This window comes from Desmodus rotundus, chromosome 7 (assembly GCF_022682495.2).
Source record: "Desmodus rotundus isolate HL8 chromosome 7, HLdesRot8A.1, whole genome shotgun sequence".
Taxonomy (NCBI): Eukaryota; Metazoa; Chordata; class Mammalia; order Chiroptera; family Phyllostomidae; genus Desmodus; species Desmodus rotundus.
The window spans coordinates 87,079,761-87,100,013 of NC_071393.1; the positions used below are offsets into that span (position 1 = coordinate 87,079,761).

At 37.4% G+C, this 20,253-nt stretch overlaps 1 protein-coding gene across 3 annotated transcripts in view; it reads left to right on the plus strand.

Annotated features, from left to right (window-relative positions):
• The window catches only part of TEX9 (testis expressed 9), a 40,185-nt gene extending 19,963 nt beyond the window's left edge, over nt 1-20,222 (plus strand). The window contains exons 7-12 of one of the 3 annotated variants that reach the window (XM_024568222.4): nt 1,023-1,201; nt 3,538-3,620; nt 3,993-4,166; nt 10,838-10,972; nt 19,246-19,380; nt 19,946-20,222. In XM_024568222.4, the coding sequence (XP_024423990.1) occupies nt 1,023-1,201; nt 3,538-3,620; nt 3,993-4,166; nt 10,838-10,972; nt 19,246-19,380; nt 19,946-20,050 (811 nt within the window). In that variant the 3' untranslated portion in view covers nt 20,051-20,222. The remainder of the gene's footprint in view (nt 1-1,022; nt 1,202-3,537; nt 3,621-3,992; nt 4,167-10,837; nt 10,973-19,245; nt 19,381-19,945) is intronic. The other 2 variants (XM_045201623.3, XM_053928453.2) reach the window with 2 other exon arrangements.
• The last annotated feature ends 31 nt before the right edge of the window (nt 20,223-20,253 follow it).

The following is a 20,253-nucleotide window of genomic DNA, read 5'->3' on the forward strand; positions in this document are numbered from 1 at the left end:
GAGGAAAAAGGAACATATACTACATACATAAGAACATACATACATATATAGCTGGAAGGGGTTGTCTTATTGTTAGACTTCAAGTTTACTTTGTAAAGAAAAGCCTTTGCTTGTATGTCAAAAGTAAGTTACACTTAAAATAAGTAAAAAGTAAGGCTTTTGGAACCGTAAAGTTGATGGGTTAGGCCTGGCACATTCCTCAATGCCTTTAGAAGTAACTTTTATTTCATATTTCTTCCCTTCTTAAAAAAAAATCAAATTCAACATTTAGGTCGACTTCGATTCTGGCTACAATGTATTTCTTTAGGTTGAAAAAAAATGTTGAGTTTGAGCTAATAACTATTCACTCTGTAATTCTTTCTCAAGAGGTATTTTTCTTCATTGTTTTCAGAATTATGGCTAGAGTGCTATCAGCCGTGTAGTTCTCTAGCAGCATGTAAAGTTAAAAGCCTCAGGCTAGGTTTGACCTAGCAGGCCAAGTTCAGTACCCTTAGTTTTTTGGGCTTTTTTTAATCCTCTCCAGAGGACATGATTGATTTTTTTTTTTTTTAAGAGAGAAGGGAAGGGAGGGAGAAAGACAGGAAGAGAAACATCGATGTGAGAGAGAAACATCCATCAGTTGCCACTCACATGCCCCCAACTGGGGACAGAACCGGCAACCCAGGCAATTGCCCTGCCTGGAATCAAACCCATCATCTTTTGGTCTGCCAGAGAGTACTGCCCACATCAGCCGGGGCAGTACTCCTAGTTTTGATGTTCACTTGTTTGGAGGCAATGCCCAAACAAACTGGCCTCATAAAACCTCTAGTTCTGTGGTTGTGTGATTCATAAAGATTGACAGTCTCTTATAGTATAGGCTTTGAAAGTATCAACTATAGATTTTGTCAGAAATTTAAAATTTACAGTAATTTTAATATGCTTTGTTATTTGGATAAAAGTCATAGCTAGGAGTCATACCTTTTAATATTACATATATAGTGCTGGTATATATAATATACATTTATATATGTAATTTCTTTTAGTATAAAATTGAAATACTCTGATGTACCAACTGCCAATGATGTTGCCATTCCAGAGGATTTCTCAGACTTTTCTCTTGCAAAAACAATCAGCAAAATTGAAGGGCAACTGGAAGAAGAAGGCTTACCTGATTATATAGATGATGATATTTATTGTGGTGTTAGTAAAGACATTGGAACAGGTAGGTTTTCTTTTGTTTATATCACAGTTATTTAGGAACTTTTTGGCATTTAAAAATGTATTGTGATGTCTTTGTATTTGTTTTAAAATCACTAGTAGAACATGGTGGTGGAATGAATGGGATTTATAAATGAAGTAATTGGTTATGAGTCAGTAATTGTTGAAAATGGATGATGGGTAAGTGGGGTTTCATTGAACTAGTCTCTTTTCTTTTGTGGTATTGGTTTCATTGGCCAGTCTCCAACTAAGGTTAAAATGTCCCAAGTCTAATCATTAAAACATTAAAATTAAAAAAAACATGGTTCTTTGAATTTTTTTCATGTACCATTACTGTATTCTACTTATTGCATATTAAATTGACATATGCAAAAGGATAAATGAATTACAGATGTAGCATCAGGTAAAATGATCAAATGCATTTTCTAATGAATATAATTTTCTTTCTTATAAACTTATTTTTTTCATACCCTTGAAAAATAATAATACTCTTTAGATCATCTAAAAGCATTATGTCAGTTCCCAGTAATGCCTCTAAAATTGTTAAATTTATGAGGAGCCACCTCTGCTATTGTAAACAAAATATGAGACAGTTGAGCGTATGTGAACATAGTTAATGATGAACTATAATTAATTGTGAGTTCAGGCAAGCTACTTAGCCCCTCTATAATAATATCTTAGTTTCAAAATTTAGCAGTTTGTATAAGATGATTGTAAACTTTATTTTTAAAATTCTCTGATTCTGTGAAAATTGCAACAATTATATGTATAATGATTATCATGCTGCATGCTAGTTAGCCATAAATGAGGAGAAATTCATTTATGCATTTATTACACTTATTGACTTACCCAAGCTTTCTGGGGCTAGTTGTCAGGAGGAAGTTAAATGAAGCAGGAAGTTGCCTGTACTGTCTCTGTTAAGATGCCATCAAGTAACACCGGTTAGACTTAGCTGTTCTCAGTGCACAGTCACGACCACGGCTGTTATACAGTGTTCCCCCTCCCAGGCATTGGGAACCAGCACAAACAGAGTACCTGAAGTTGCTGCTTTTTCTTATGCTGAATCACCCCTCTGCCATTTTACCTCCCTTTTGACAAGTTTTGACCTAGGTTGTATCCCCTTTTATTTTGTTATTCCAGATGATTGCCTAGGGTTACCTGGAGAAAGAAAAGATCAAAAAGCAGTTTAGCAGCACAGATTGCTTTTAAGACTAAAGTTGGAATGGGATGGGGAGCTTAGTGCTGTGGACCTAAAGTTGGAGAGAGAAAGAGATAGTAAGAAAAATCATGCCCTTCTACTCTTCCTTCTTTGCCCCTAGAGACCAGCTACTGCCAATGTTGCACTTTCTAATGTATCATTCATCTTCTCTCCCCTGTTAGCCTGAAGTTACAGGAGAGGAGAGTTGAGGTTAGGAAGATGTAGGTGGATTAGAGCCAGCCATAGTTCATCAGCTCATGGCAACGCTGGGAGCACGCAAAAGAGCTTTGGAATAGGAAGAGTGTAGGAGACGTTTTGCACTCTGTGGGATTTATCCTAATGACTGCTTAGAGACAATTCAGAGTGTTTACTCACAGTAATCTCTATGAGGGCAACGCTTGCCTTATATATAAACCTGCTATGCCTCAAATGCAGTAGAGACTTAATGTATATTTTTGGAATAAATGATTGAATGAATCACCAGTGAATTCTATGTTCATTTTTCACTTTATTTACTTTTACACACCTATAAACCTCAAAGATTTACTGCTAATGTTATTGATCAAAGATAGATCTTAAAGAGGGTTTGTGGGAGAAACCTTTGGCAGTAAGGGTAGTGTATTTCTTTGTTTCTAAAACACATTTTAACTTCTGTGAAGTTGAGATGAGTCTTACAGTCAAAGGCACTTTGTAACCACAGTGACTGGGTTTGAAGTGTAGTTTTGCTGGAGAGGTTTTGTTTGTTTCTGCCAGACCCATGAGGGCTTCACTGACCCAAGACCACTTTACGTTCCGCTTGAGGTATTTGGACCACCTCGGTAAATACGAATTCAGTCGGCAAACTTATGTCAATACTGTCTTATGGTTCAAATTCTCAGGAGTGGTTTTGGGTTTTTCCTTCTTTCTTTACTTGGTTCCATTGTTGAGATGTGAACAGTTTGTTTCTGTTGGGTGGATTTGTTTTTCATTTATCTTTACATTAGGGGTAGGTACTTAGGGTGTTTAGTGTTGACAAACAGGGATCTCCTGTTAGACTGCCATCTTGCACATTTTTGTTGTTTCATAGTATAATGGTCTGTCTAACAATTGATGACATCTTAGATTCAGTGAAAGGCAGTAAATATAATTGTTTAAATCCACAGAAGCACAGATCAGATTTCTGAAGGCCAAACTCCATGTTATGCAGCAGGAACTGGATAATGTTGTATGTGAATGCAATAAAAAGGTAAGTTTTTAAAACCTCTCAATATACATGCTCTAATATTAAGCAATGTTTTAAGAGCAATTTCAATTTTATTTTAAAGATAGCTTCATTGAGATAGATTCAGTGAAATTTTGAATTCAAAAATTTTATGTAAATACTAAACTTTATTCTAAGATGTTCAATTTTCAGAGCTAAAGAATCTTAAATACTTGTTAGCATTTAGAGTTCTCTATTAGAATTACAAGTGTAAGCTATTAAATACAAATAAAATATCTGACTTCCATTTTTAAAGATGAAAATCAAAGATCACATGAAGTTTTTTTTGTTTTTGGCTTTATGTTTTGATAGCAGGTCATGTGCACTTTTTCACATAATCTATAATTTCATAACTAGGAGGATGAAATTCAGGATTTAAAATCTCAAGTAAAAAATTTTGAGGAAGATTGCGTGAGACAGCAGCGAACAATTAATTTACAACAGTCTCAAGCAGAAAAATATAAAACTCTTTTCGAAGAAGCAAACAAAAAATGTGATGGATTACAGCAACAGCTGTCTTCAGTAGAAAGGGTAATTCGTTTGCTGTTTTTCCTAACTTAATGCTAAAGATGCACTAAAACACTGAAGTTACACATTTGTATAGACACCACTTTTGGTTCTTTAGTTGTTTTGTTAGTATTGACTAAAAACTTCCTCCATAAGACTCGATGGTAATGGAAAAAAATACAATAAATAAATAATAAATAAATACTCTTCTCCCATATATAGTAGAATATTTTTTAAAATATATAATCTTTATTATATTTTTCCATTACCATTTAGTCCCCTTAAACTCTCCTTTTGGTTGTGAGAGGAAGCAAAGGGTTTCTACCTATACCTCCATCTTGGCTGGAACTCTTAACTCATTTATTGTTTTGTGAATATTGCACCAACCTTCCGTCCTTGGGATAAATCCCACTTGATTATGGTGTATGATCTTTTTAATGTATTGCTGATTCTGGTTTGCTAATATTTTGTTGAGGATTTAAACATTTGTGTTCATCAGGGATATTGGCCTACAATAGTCTTTTTTCGTTTTGTCTTTATCTGGTTTTGGGATTAGGATAATAATGGCCTCATAAAAGTAGATGAGGCCATTATTATTACTGCAGTCCCTTGCTTGCTCTCTCTTCTTCTTCTAATACCTCTATGATCAAATGTTGGTATACACTTGAAATTATCCAAGAGGTCCTTTTTACTGTTCTCATTTTTCCAATTATTTTCTCTCCTTGTTGCTCTGATTGGGTGTTTTCCACTACCTTGTCTCCAAAATAGTTGAGTCAGTCCTTTGCTTTATCTAATCTGCAGTTGATTGTATCTAATGTATTCTTTACTTAAGTTATTGTATTCTTAATTTCTGACTTTTTTATGGTCGCTATCACTCTGTGTGAGTTCATCTGTTCTTCCCCTAGGATCATTGAGCATCCTTATAACCAATGTTTTGAATCTGTATCTGGTAGATTGCTTGCCTACATATAATTTAGTTTTTTTTTTTTTTCCTGGAGTTTTGTCCTGTTCTCTCTTTGGAGACCTATTTCCTTTTCTCCTTACTATGGCTACCTCCCTGCATTTGTTTCTATGTATTAGGTAGAGCTGCTACGTCTTCTGGTCTTGGTAGAATGGCCTTAGGTAGTGGGTGTTCTGTGGATCCCAGTGGCACAACCTCCCCAGTCACCTGAGCTGGGTGCTCCACCTGGCACCCCCTGTGTGGGCTCTGTGTACCTTCCTGTTTTACTTGAGCCCTGCTTGCTGTTGGCATGTCACTGGTTGGGATTGACTCTTAGGCTGACTGGTTGTGAGGCCTTACAGCAATGGCATCAGATGAGTTGCTGTATGGGGGCTGACGCTACAGAGCAAGGCTAGCTTCAGTGGGGCTCTCGTGCCTGATGAGTTGAAGCCTTGAGCACATTACTGTAGTGGTGGTTAGGTGGTGTTCTGGCATGGTCTGAAGCTGAGCACCAGGTGCACTGGCTCTGGGACTCCCTGGAGGTGCAGGCCAAAATCAGCTATCACCTGTGTCCTGCCTGGGGCCACCCAGCATGTGGTGTAGGGATCTGCAGATAGCTGCCAGTTGTGCTGGGCCTGGCTGTACCTAGGGGAAATCAAGCTGTGAACCAAGGCCAGTTGCTGCTAGTGCCCTGCATGAGGCTAATTAGCAAGAGGTACAGGGCATGCTGAGACCCGATGCTGCTTGTTTAGTGTTTGTGAACCTTTGAGAAGGTTTAGAAAGTTCTGCAGCATTATCCAAGACAGGCCATTTGTATGGAAAAGCTATTGGAAATGGCCCAAATGGGCTAGCAAGTTGAGTGGAACAGTCTTAGTTAGCCAGGTTGACAGAGACTCAGATATGGTGCCTGTGTGCTGCCTCTAGGTGTGGAAGGCTCAGTAAAGGAACAATGGCCACTGCCAGCACTTGTCTGGGAGAAGGCTACCACTCCAACTCTCGCCCCAAAAGCCAGATAATCAAGTTCCTCCCTGTATGTCCCTGGCACCTTACAAGCTGCTGCCTCAGTGCTGGAGCTCAGAGCGAGTAAGTCCAAGGAAGTCTGTGGGTGTGCCCTTTAAGAGGAACACCTAGGATTCTAGGAGCTTACCATCTCACTCAGCCACAATCCCTGCTGGTCTTCACAGCCAGAGGTTATGGGGACTTCTCTTCTGAGCACTGTGATGGGGGGCCTGGTATATTTGGACCTGTTACTCCTCAGAGGAACTTCCACAGCTAAAATATCCCTCCCAATTCCCAATTTTTAACTGCCTCATGTGTGGGACTGGCCTGTGCTGTCTGTACCCTTCCCGTGAGTCTCGATGTGGCTTTACATCCTTCATTGTAGGATTACTGTTCTGCTAGATTTCAGGTGGTTTGGAATGATGGTCCTGTAGTCTAGTTGTAATTTTGATGTGCTTGTGGGAGGATGTGAGTATTTATATATTCCGCTCTCTTGACTAGACCTCTATGCTCCACTGCTAGTATTCGTAATTTACTGCAAATGTACTGTGTGGGCTAAACCCAAACCTTGTTAAACCCAATTTCTCCCTGCTGCATACTTACTCATGACCGGTGAATTATGTCTGGACAAAAATCAAAGCGGATTGGTTCCACTTTAAATTTATTTACAAATACCAAGTGTAGTGCCATTTTCCTTTCTCACTTTTGGAGAGGTCAGTTCCCACTCCAACTTTCAGAGGTGATTTTTAAGCAGGTTATCTTTTCACCTCAGTTTTCCAATACTTCTTCCAACCTTCCTATTCTCAGTTCATGACTTTGTCCCCATTTTATTAAGTAAACAGAACAAGAAGATAACTCTTCCTCATCCTGTTACTAAATCTATTGACCTTCCTGTCTCTAACCCATTTACTCTGCTTTCCCCTCATTATGATGGGTTGCTACTCTTCTGTCTAAAGGCAGTCAATGTGGACTGAATCCTACACCCTCTCTTCTACTCAAGGACTTTGCTCCTATAATTATCCTTTCTTTCTCTTGCGAAAATCAGATTTATTCTAGCTATTGGGTTAGTAACATTAGCATACGTACCATAGAATCTCTATTATATATATGTAAAAACCTCTGTAGATCTCACATCTACCTCCAGCCCTGTACCATTGCTCCCCTTTATGGCAAAGCACCTTGAAATAGTTGTCCATACTCAATGTCTCTGTTCCTCATTAGTCATTCTCTCCTGAAATTGCTCCAGTTAGGCATCCATCTCTGTTCTGCCACGAAATCATTTTTAATGAGGTGACCAGTAATCCACATTGCCAACTCCAGTCAGGTGGTATTCCTCATAGTAATTTGTATCTCAGTAATGTTTGACATAGTTGATTACTCCCTCCTTGAGATACTATTCATTTGCTTCTGGAGCACCACAGTCTTGATTTTATCCCTTATTTTCCTTGCCTCTGCATGTTGGAGTGTCAAAGGCCCAGTCCTTGGCTCTCCTCTCTGTCTGCATCCACCTCTGGGGTGCTCTCATTCATTCCCGTGGCTTTATACGCCACCCATATGTTGATCAGTCCCACATTTCTTTTCTTGCTCTGACCTCTTCTTTGAGCTCTAGACTCTTACATCTTGCTGCTACTTGATAGCTCTACTTGGTTAAACTTCGTATGTCCAAAAAGGAGCTTTTGCTTCCCTGCCCTCTGTAAACCTGCGTCTCCTTTTCTTCCTCTCAGTAAAAGACATCAAACTTTTCCTTGCAAAATCCAAGAGTCATCTTGATCTTTCTCTTTCCCCACACCTATATCCAGTCCATCAGCAAGTCTTACCAACTGTCCTCAAAATACATAGTTAACCACTTCTCAAAAATGCATTACTTCTACCCTATCCTAAGCTTCCTATACCACTCCAGTGACCTAGATAGATATTCCTACACTATTCCTACACTCGGTAGCAATACCACAGTAGCTAGAGTAATCCTTAAAAAACTTCGGTCAGGACACACAGGCATCCCTGCCACATAGCCACACACACACACCCTACATAAAGCCCTCCAAAGGCTTCCCACAGCACTCAGAATAAAATCTAACTTCAGCTGGGGATTACAGGGTCCACCTAAGCTCCCCCTGCCCATTTCTCCTTTCTCAGGATCTGATAACACTGTGCCTATGTACTCAGCTAAAGCCACACTGATTATCTCGGTGATCTCTGAATATACCAAGTGGATTTCTGCCTCAGTCAGTGTCTCTGTCTTCATTTTCCCTCCAGCCTAATTCTTTCCTCCGGATCCTTACATGAATCATTCCCTCATTTGGAAGCCTTACCCTAACCACTTTATCATAAATAATTAGGCCCTCTCCCCCATTGCTCTTTGCCCACACCATTTATTTTCTTCATAGCCCTTATCTCAGATGTTACACATACGTGTATATGTATGTGTTTATTATCTGTCTCTTCCTTTAGAATTCAAGCTTTATAAGGGAGGAACTTTGGTTAATTAGCATGTGCCCATCATGCAGAATAGTACATGACACATAGTGAGTGTTCAGTATTTTTACTCCCAATATCAGATATGGAAACTGAGTCTACCATAGCTGCCAGGTTTTCAGACTCCCAAGTTTATTGCTTTTTTCAGACTCCCAAGTTTTTTTTATTGCTTTTTTCTAGAAGCTTATCTGATTATTTTTCTACATCTGATTATTCCTCATCTGAATTGTTACGGCATTTTGTGTTACTCTTAAAGCATTTCCAACATTTTGCCTTGTGCTACTGATACATACTCTTTTTAATTCCTGCCCTCTTCTAGGGACCTATGAATGCTTTAAAAATTGCGAGAGAATGACATTATTTCTTCTTGAATCTCATAGTATTTGAGTTTTAAAGTTAGACTTGATTTTCTTTAAGCTATACAACTTTTTCTTTTAGAAACTAATAGTAAATTCAGGGCTTAAGATTTTTCATAAAAATTTTTTTTCTAGCAATATGAAAACTGCTTAATTTTTGGTAGCCATAGATTTACTTTACTGAGTATTTTCGGGATGCAAGCTCATGATAGTATGGTACCCTGTCTGTACTTTGTAAAAAGTACTTGAGTATGACTGGAAACAAATGTTTTCAAGTTTTTGATGATGTTTTTCCTTTCTGTATGAATTTACTTATATAGGAAAACTTGATTTCCTCTTTACTATTCTTCTGACTATCCTTTTTCTTTTTCACTTCTCCCAAGAAAGGGAGCCGGCAGTATTGATTCAGGGGTGGGAGAACATCATGTGGTGAAGGATGGTTTTCGTTTTTCTCTGAAGTAGGTTACAAAGCCACCAAGGACTGTGGACTTTGTAGTTGATGAGAATCTCTGCCTTCCCCGTGTGAACAATGAGATATATCAGGCTTGCTCTTAGCATAAGCTCCCACCCAGAAAGCTGTGAAGAAGGCTGGTGGTAGCAGATGGTATCCACACACAGTTTGATTTGTTTAGAAACCTACATAAAGAGCAGCATGTGTTTTGTTTTGTTTTTCCCTTAATTACTCAGAGCCAGGGAGATCAGTTTTCAAATAAAAGCACAGTGATACAGTCAGGAGGAAAACTTAAAAAGAAGAAAATAGGCATCTGTATTATTAACTGCATCATTTCAGTTCCATATTTATTGAGTGTGTTCTTTGTAAAAGGCTCTGTACTAGGCATTGTAGGTGGTGCAAGGAAGATTAAGTATTACAAAATAAATTCCGTTCAATAAACATGTCATCGGTGCCTCTTATATGCCACTCAAGTGCTGGGAATGTAGAGATTAAGACAGTTCCTATGCTTGAGGAGCTTACGCTATAGTGGGGGGGGGGCAAGGAACAAAATGGATATACAGTTTCACATAACAGGTACTATGATATATGTATATCAAGATGGTATAGAAGCTCTGAGGAAAGGGTACCTAATCTAACCTGGGAGGATAATGAGAAAGATAGTGAGGAAAGGCTTATGGGAGGAGGTAAACCCTAGATGTCTTAAAGGATGAGGAGGTACTAGCCAGGTAAAACTGAGAAGCAGGGAAGAATCAGGGCAGAAGGAAGAGCATGAGCAAAGGCTCAGAGGAAAGAAATATCGTAGTTTTTGGGAGAGATCCAGGTACTGCTGATATAGCCAAAGGTAACGTCTGTGGCAGGAGATGAGACTGTGGTGCCAGATTATGGTGGAGTTTGGAGTTTACCCTCCATGTTCTTGTTTCTTCATGTGTGGAATACAGATTCTCTGCAACGGCATCAGAATATTTGCAGAAATGCAGGTGTAAACCCGCCCTGATGTGTGAAAAATAAGATCCGTTGCTTATGCTCAGAGTTGAGATTTCCCTGTAAGGTTAATGTAGAATGTTCTGTATTTAACAACTATTTTTTTTAAATGATATCCTTCACCAGGTTTACACAAACACAGTATTTATGAGTTTGCATCTTACATTGGTGTTTTGGGTAGCTCCCTAAGGAATAACTACAGTTATAAAGAGTTGCTTATAAAATAGAGGGCGTGTATTCTATATCTTGGGGTCAATAACAAGAGGCAGAAAATTCCAAACAAACACTAACTGAAAGCTTAATTTGTGATGATGTCTTTAAAGATATATTTTCCTAATACCAATTCAGAGTAAGAATTCTCTGAGACCTCTGTAGTGTGTGTGTATATAAAATTTGGGAGAAAGTAAGGAATATGGAAATGAAAGGGGTTGCAAAATAATAGAGGGAACTTATATTTATAAATGGTCCATATATTTACTTCCCTGTACAGGAACTAGAAAATAAAAGAAGACTGCAGAAACAAGCTGTCAGTAGCCAAAGTGCCACAGAAGTTCGCTTGAATAGAGCTCTAGAAGAAGCAGAAAAGTATAAATTGGAGCTAAGTAAATTAAGGCAAAATAACAAGGTATGGAAAAATTGAATGGTTTTGGTATTGATCACCTTTGGTAACCTCCTCTTTTAGGCAAGAGTCAAAACTACATAGTAATTAAACTGTAATTCTTGTCATGGTGAGTGTTTCTCTTTTCAGAAGAAATACATTATCAATAGATACATTTTCAATAAGCTGGGTTATATTGCTTGGGCTAGTGCTGTAATTGGGGGACAGCACAACTCTTTGGAGGACTCATTCATTTTTTTCAACCCCAAAAAACTTAATCGTGCACCCATATTACATGCCAGACATTTTTTTTAAAGTATTTGTTATTGATTATGCTATTACAGTTTTCCCAATTTTTCCCCCTTTATCCTCCCTCTGCCTTGTCCCCCAACCCTCCAGCATTCCCTCCTGCTTAGTTCCATGGGTTGTACACATAAGTTGTTTGAGTCCTCTGTTTCCTATACCATTTTTTATCTCTCCCCGTCTATTTTATGCCTACTAATTATGCTGCTTCTTCCCTGTACCTTTTCCCTCCTATTCTTCCCCTCCCGCTCCCCACTGCATTCCTTCCATGTGATGTCCATTTCTCTGGTTCTGTTCCTGTTCTAGTTTGCTTAGTTTTTGTTTTTGTTATTTGTCTTTTCTTTTAGGTTCATTTGTTATTTGTCTTTTCTTTTAGGTTCATTTGTTGATAGTTATGAGCAGTAAAATGACAGCAAACTCACGTTTTTTATCTTTTTCTTAGATAAGTCCCTTTAACATTTCATATAATAATGGCTTGGTGGTGGTGAACTCCTTTAACTTGACCTTATCTGGGAAGCACTTTATCTGCCCTTTCATTCTATGAGAGCTTTGCTGGATAGAATAATCTTGGATGTAGGTCCTTGCCTTTCATGACTTGGAATACTTCTTTCCAGCCCCTTCTTGCCTGCAAGGTTTCTTTTGAGGAATCAGCTGACAGTCTTATGGGAACTCCTTTGTAGGTAACTATGTCCTTTTCTCTATCTTTAATCTTGGGTAGCTTAATGATGATGTGCCTTGGTGTGTGATTCCTTGGATCCAACTTCTTTGGGACTCTCTGGGCTTCCTGGACTTCCTAGAAGTTTATTTCCTTCACCAGATTGGGGAAGTTTTCCTTCAATATTTGTTCAAATAAGTTTTCAATTTCTTGCCATTGTTCTTCTCCTTCTGGCACCCCTATAATTCGGATATTGGAACGTTTCAGGTTGTCCCAGAGGTTTGTAAGACTCTCTTCACTTTTTTTAATTGTTTCTTCATTCTGTTCCAGTTGGATGTTTATATCTTCTTTTTGTTCCAAATCATTGCTTTGAGTCCTGGTTTCCTTCCTGCCACTGTTGGTTCCCTGAATATTTTGCTTTATTTCATTTGTTTTTTCATTTTTCAACCAAGCTCAATCTGATCTGTGAGCATTTTGATTACCAGGGCTTTAAATTCTCTATCAGATAGGTTGGCTATCTCCTCATTGCTTAGTTCTCTTTCTGAAGTTTTGCTCTGTTCTTTCATTTGGGCTGTATTTCTTTGTCTTGGCACACCTTCTAAGTTGTAAGGGAGCAGAGCTTAGAATACCTAAGAATACTTAGGTATTCACCAGGGCGGGGCAACCCTCCTTGCTATGCTATGGCGCTGCCTGTGGGGGAGGGGCCAGAGAGGGAATAATGCAGGTCGCCTGCTTGTCTCTACTGCACTTTCCAGGATTCTCTCATGTGAGACTGTGAGTTTCTCCCACTGCAGCAACTGCTGTAGTCCACAGTCAGCTCCTAATTTCTCCCTAAGTCAGCCTTAATTTCTCCTTAAGTCAGCCCTGCCTGGACAGTCCATCACCTCGCCTTGGTTTTTCTGAGCTGGCCCGGCCTACACAATCCGCAGCCTTACTGGTCTGGTTGTTCTGGTTGATTTTTCTTTAATTCCTTGGTTGGAATTCCATACACTTTGATTTTCTGGTGCTTCTGGTTGTTTACTGCTTTTAGATTGGTTGTTATCCTCCTTTTGGTTGTATGAGGAAGCAAAGGGTTTCTACCTATGCCTCCATCTGGGTCAGAACTCACACTTTTCTAATCTTGGGATAAATAGTGAGAGAAAGTCTCTTTGGTGTCTTGAGTTTGTTTTATTCCTTCCATGAACCCAATTTTCTAACATATGAGGTCTGTCCAGAAAAAGTCCAGCCATTGTTAATATAACAAGAACGGTTTGTGTGACATTTTGACATTGATGTAACCTGGCAGCCAAGGAGAGTGGACTGGAATGCACATGTATGAATAATGACAACTTCACTGTACTAGTCAGTGGGGGTGGTAGACACCACTGAGCAAGCATGTGTACTGTGTGGCCATCCCATTCAAAATGCCTGAGCAAGTACAGCAATGAATCTGCATCAAATTTTGCATTAAGCTTGAACATTCCTCCGTGGGAACTATTCAGATAATTCAGAAGCTATGGGCATTGGACGATTGGCAGCTTCATCATGACAATGTGCCTGCTCATGCATCACATCTCGTGCAGAGTTTTTTGGCAAAACATCAAATCACTCAGTTGACTCAGCCCGCCTACAGCACAGATTTGGCGCTCCAAGATTTCTGGCTTTTCCCAAAACTAAAATCACCTTTGAAAGGGAAGTTTCAGACCAGTGATGAGATTCAGGAAAATACAATGGGGCAGCTGATGGCGATTGGGAGAACTCTGAGGTCCTAAGGAGCCTACTTTGAAGGGGACTGAGGCGTCATTGTCCTATGTACACTGTTTCTTGTATCTTGGATCTTCTTCAATAAATGTCTCTTTTTCATATTACATGGCTGGACACCTTCTGAACAGACCTCATGTAATACAAAGGGCTATTTTATAGGTCATTGGTTCATCTGGAGGGCTTGGTAAAACATAGATTGCTGGGCCCCCTCTCCAGAGTTTCTGCTTTCTTAGGTCTGGGGTGAGGCCTCAGAATGTGCAGTTTTAAGAAATTCCCAGGTGATGCTGATGTCACTGGTTCTGAGATAACATTTTGATAACCACTATTGTAGAGTTATTATGAGAATCACCACTGTATTCCCAATATCTAGCTAATGATTGTCATAGAATTAGCACTCAGTTCTTAAAAATAGCTGTTGAATAAATGAAGGCTCAAATATCAATGTGTGTGAAAACATTTTTTACATTATAAATATTCCTATTAGTTTTTGGTTCTCTGTCAAGCTGAAAGTGATATTCCATTGCAATCTCTGCCTTAGGACACTATTTAATAACAATGGCTTGGATGATGAAATTAGTAGCCACCCTTATTACGTACACAAAATAGTGTGTTTGAGATTAAATTAGTAGCATAAGACAACATTGAACAAAACTGATCTTGCTTAAGTTCTCCATGTTTAACAGAGGCAAATATGTTGTAATGAATACAGAATTTTGAGATGATCTTCTATGAGATAGTTTATACTGTATAATCTTACTATGTTCATATTTAAGAGCCATTAATGATGGCATTATGATGGGGATTTATTAATAGACGTTATTAAATGAACAAATTAAGAAGTTTTTACAAAGTTGCCAGTAATTAGCATGTTATTAGAATATTATTTCCAATTTGGTGCACTCTAAAGGGAGTCTGAATAAAATGAAATGGAATAACTGATTATGTCATGATTTGCTAATTCTGGTTGTAAATTTGATCTCTATTTTAGCACACATATTAGAGAAGTAGAAAGAAAACTTGTTTCCATGACAACAGATGAGTCTCCTAATTCTAGTCAGCCATTTTGCAAATTCAAGTAATGACTTGGTATGTGAATGATTCAGTATAAAACCATCAACTCTATATAAAACAACCCAGATGTGTTCAAGATAAACATCCGACCCCAGGACTGCATTATGGGTGATTGATTTAAACACAGTGGGCTGACATTTTAGTATATATTACTTACTATTTACTATCAAGTGTTTTCTAGGAGTCTCATGGATTTTGGCCTTAGATTTAAGTCTTTAATCCATTTTGGGTTAATTTTTGTGGGTGGTGGAAGATAGGAGTCTAGTTTCGTTCTTTTACATGTGAATATCCAATTTTTCCAGTACCATATATTGAAGAGAGAGTTTCCCCATTGCATATTATTGGCTCTCTGGTCAAATATTAGTTGACCATATGTGCATGGATTTGCTTCTAGGCTCTCAATTCTGTGCTATTTATTGGTTTATGTTTCTGTTGTTATGTAGTATCATACTAATTTGATTTCTATAGCTTTATATGTAGTTTGAAATCAGGAAGTGTGATGCCTCCCATTTGTTTTTATCAGGATTACATTGTCTCTTTGGTATCTTTTTGTGGTTCCATATAAATTTTAGGATTGTTTTTTTCTGTATCTGTAAAAAAATTCCATTGGAATCTTGATAGAGGTTTGCATTGAATTTATAGATGGCTTTGGTTGTACGGACATTTTAACAATATTAGTTCTTCCCAGTCATGAACACTGGATTCTTTTCCATTTGTTTGTGTCTTTCATAACTTTTATCATTGTCTTATAATTTTCAGTGTACAGAAATATATTTATTCCTAAGTATTTTATTCCTTTTGATGCAATTATAAAAGGGATTGTTTTATTTCTGTTAGATAATTAGTGTATAAAAATACTATCGATTTTTGAATATTAATTTTGGATCCTGCAATTTTAATTTATTAGATCTAACAGTTTTTTCATGGAGTCTTTAGGATTTTCTCCATATAAAATCATGTCATCAGCAAATACAATTTTACTTCATCCTTTCCAATTCTGATGCCTTTATTTTTCTTGCCCAATTGCTCTGGCTAGGACTTCTGGTAGTATGTTGAGTAGGCGTGGTTAGAGTGTGCATCCTTGTCTTGTTCGTGATCTTAGTGCTCTGAGTGTGATGTTGCTGTGGACTTGTCTATTATATTGAGGTATGTTCTTTCTAAACCTAATTTGTTAAAGACTGTTTATCATGAACAGATGTTGAAATTTTTGAAATGCTTTCTCTTTGTCTATTGAGATGAGCACGTGATTATTTTCCTTCATTCTGTTAATGTAACGTGTTGCATTCATTTTCATATGATGATTCATTCTTGCAAATCCAGCAATAAATTCCACTAGGTATATAATCTTTTTCACGTGCTGTGCAATTCAGTTTGCTATTATTTGGTTGATAATTCTTGCATCAATATGCATCAGGGATATTGTTCTATAATTTTATTGCAGTATCTTTGGCTCTGGTGCCAGGTTAATAATGCTGGCTTCATAAAATGAATTTGGAATTGTTTTGTCCTCTTCAATTTTTTGGGGAGAATTTAATGACAGTTGGTGTTAATTCCTCTTTAGATGTTTGATAGAATTCACCAGCAAAGCCATCTGATACTAGGCTTTCTTTGTTGGGGGGGTGTTTAATTACTGTTTCAATCCCCTTACTAGTGACAGGTCTGTTCACATTTCCTGTATCTTCATCATTCAGTTTTGGTAGGATGTGAGTTAATTTATCCACTTCATCTAGATTATACAATTTGTTGGTGTTCATAGTATTCTCTTTTGATCTTTTATATTTTTGGGGTATCAGTTGCAATGTCCCCTCTTTTATTTCTGATAATAGTTATTTGAGCCTTATTTTTTTTTCTTAGTCTAGGTAAAGATTTATCAATTTCATTGATTTTTTTCCCCAAAGAAGCAACTGTTGATTTCATTGATTTTTCTATACTGTTTTTCTACCATGTATTCATTACCTCTGCATTAATTTTTATTATTTCCTATCTTCAACTAATTTTGGGTTTAGTTCTTTTTCTAGTTACTTAGGTTGTAAAACTGTTGATTTGAGATCTTTCTTCTTTTAACGTAAGCATTTACAGCTATAAATTTTTCCCCTTAGAACTACCTTCACTGTAACCCGTAAGTTTTTGTTGTTTTCATTATAGTTTGTCTCCATACATTTTCTAAATTCTCTTGTGATTTCCTTTGACCCACTTGTTGTTTATGCTGTTTAATTCCCATATTTGTGGATATTTGTTTTCCTTCTGCTATTGATTTCTATTTGGTTATATTGTGAACAGGAAAGAAGAGACTTTGTAGGATTTCATTCTTTTAAAATTTCCTAAGATTTGTTTGGTGGCCTAATATGATCTGTTCTGGAGGATGCTCTGTGTGTACTTAAGAAAATGTTGAGGGGAATGTTCTGAATGTGTCTATTAGGTCCAGGTGGTTTATAGTGTTCAATTACTATTCCCTTAATCTTCAGATTGTTCTATTACTGAAAGTTGGGTATTGAAGTCTCCTACTGTTATAATAGAGCTATTTCTCCTACCAATTCTGTTGATATTTGCTTTATATACTTAGCACTGATGTTTGTGCATAAATATTTATAATCGTTATAGCTTCTTAGTGAACTAACACTTTTATCATTATATAATGTCCTTCTTTGTCTGTTTTTGACTTTGTTTTGTCTGATATTAGAGCCACACCTGTTCTTTTGTTTATTATTTCCATTGGTTACTATTTGCATGGGATATCTTTTTCCATTCTTTCATTTTCAATCTATGTATGTACTTAGATTGAAGGTTAATCTCTGTAGATAGCATATAGTTGGTCCTATTTTTAATCCATTTATATTTCAAGTTATTACTAATAGGGAAGAACTTCCTGTTGCCATTTTAATTTTTTCTGTATGTCTTAAAGGGTTTCTGTCTGTTTTAAATGTCTTACTTTCCTCAGTCTCGGCCCAGCTTCTCCTCAGGGCCTTTGATGTTATTTTTTATTCTCTGCCCATAATTTTGTGCCCCTTGGCACCTGTGGTTCTGCAGATCCCCTGCAGCCCTCCTGTCCAGCAGTCCCCACCACTGCTCTCAGCAGTCTCCAATATGATATTCAAACTATGTCACCATTCCATCAAGTGAGGCAGAAAATAGTCCCTCGGGCAACTCCATACAAGTCAGAACATCACAACCAAGTTGTGCTCTTTTCTTTCCATCCCAAGGGAGGAGCTGGGAATTGAGAAACTTTCCATTATGCCCAAGAGGGTGAGCATAAATTTCCTACTATTTTGAATGTGGTTCTTGTTTGGTTGGCTTCTAGCGTTCTCACAATGCTGCACTGATGTGCGTATTGTATATTCAGTGCTTCCATGGTGTCCCTTGGAGGAATAAGGGCCTGGAGCTTTTTTTTTTATTCTGTGCCATTTTGCTGACCTCATTCCCAATTATCTTTTAAAGTCTAATATTTACCAAGTTACTGTTTCTGGTCCTCTTATTTTCTTTATGTAGATTCAGATTTCCTTCTATTATCATTTTCCTTTTGCGTGAAGGACTTTTTTCCAAGTATAGCAGATCCTCAAGTAATGTCATTTTATTCAATGTTGTTTTGTTACAATGTTGATGATATGCCATAGGAACTTACCTCATTTATATCAATTGGCCGATAATGAAATTGGTTTCATTATACATTATTTTGCTTAACATCAGAGAAACTATCGATGACTGTAAGTAAGGACTTACTGTATAAGATCTCCCTGTACTTAACTTCTGACCTGTCTCTCTTAAAGTTCACTGATCCTTTTCCTGCATTGTCCAAATTGCTTCAGAGTTCATCCAGTTAATTTTTACCAAGATTACAAACTCAGTCTCCCTTGTCATGGGCAGTCGTTGAATTCTCTAACTCAGCTCTTTACACCACAGCTGTTGCTTTTCATGGATTCCTAGGGCTCTCATCCTGTACACGCTATTCAGGGGTCTGCCAGGGATTTGAGGGAAATGTAGATAAATGTAAGGGAAATGTAGATAAATGTAGACATTGAGGACTCCCTTCTCTGATATGCAGGACTCTCTTCTCTCCAAGATTTCCCACCTGGAAATGTCTGTCGCCCCGGTAGCCCTGCTATCTCACTCCTCAGCCCAATAAGACTGTTACTTTGGCTTGAGGTGTATCCCCTGTGAGCCTATGAACTGGAAAGTGCTCTCAACCAGCATGCTTCCATTTTTTCAAGGATCGCATTGCCTCTACTTTCTGCTTACTATTGATTACTCACCTATGTCTTCTCATGTTTTTTAAAATTGTATTCAGAGTTTATTTTTGCTTCTATCTGGAGAGTTGGTCCAATACAAGCTACTTTGCTATTACTGGAATTAGAACTGAATTGCTACTTTAAAAGCATTCTTTAAAATGTGAGAGACTTGAGCATCATTAAAAGTTATCAAAGTTATACTATGAAAATTTTGCATTTCAGTTATAGTTTTTATTAATGATGTGATTATAGTTTTTTTATTAAAAGACTGCAATAAGTATATGGAATTTTTCTTTCTTTTTCAGGATATAGCAAATGAAGACCACAAAAAAATTGAAGCATTAAAATTAGAAAACAGGAAACTAGAAAAACAAAAAGGAGAATTAATGATAGGCTTCAAGAAACAATTAAAATTAATTGATGTTTTAAAAAGGCAGAAGGTGAGTCTATCCTTTAGGTGTGTTTGTTTTGACATGTTAGGCACAAAATTTTATCTATGTAAAATGCATTAAACATAAAATTTATATAAGATCTGTATATAATGTGTCATTCAGGGAAATAGGAATGTGGTAATAACTAGGACTGGCAAATACAGTGTGTGTACTCCCTAACTAAAGAACATACCACAAGAATGAATATCATCTTAGGGGACTGGCTTGACTCTTGAAATCTTAAACAGTGAAAATTGATTCTAAACCGCGATTGTTCCATTCTCTACATGAGTCACCTGGTAGTGGAAAGATACGAATTTGTGGTTCTGCCCCTTTTCCTTTTTGAAAAGGTTATTGAATTGTCTCTCAACAGTAGGATGGTACAATACTGGACAAAGAGACTTTTATAGGCTGACCTATATGTAATTACTGTTTCAAATATGTTTACTGCAACCACAGTACACATGCCTACAGTAGAGCCTGTACGTAGACAGCATATTATACACACGTACAAACTTGTTGTGTGGTTTCTTTTTAATACTAAACTAGACAATATTGATTTTTTTAAACACAGATGCATATTGAGGCCGCCAGGATGCTGTCTTTCACTGAAGAGGAATTTATGAAGGCGCTCGAATGGGGAAATTCTTCAGTGGGTTACTTCAGTCAGTCTCTGTAGCTGACAGTGTGTGATAGACGTGGGTTACTTCAGTCAGTCTCTGTAGCTGACAGTGTGTGATAGACATACATTTCATTTCGTAAGTTGTAATGGCTTGAATTATTTTTACTCTTAATAAGTAATGAAGATATTTGATAATGAAATCAAAGTAATTCTAAGGAATTCCCTGTTTGGGGGAATACAAAATTGATATATAATTATTA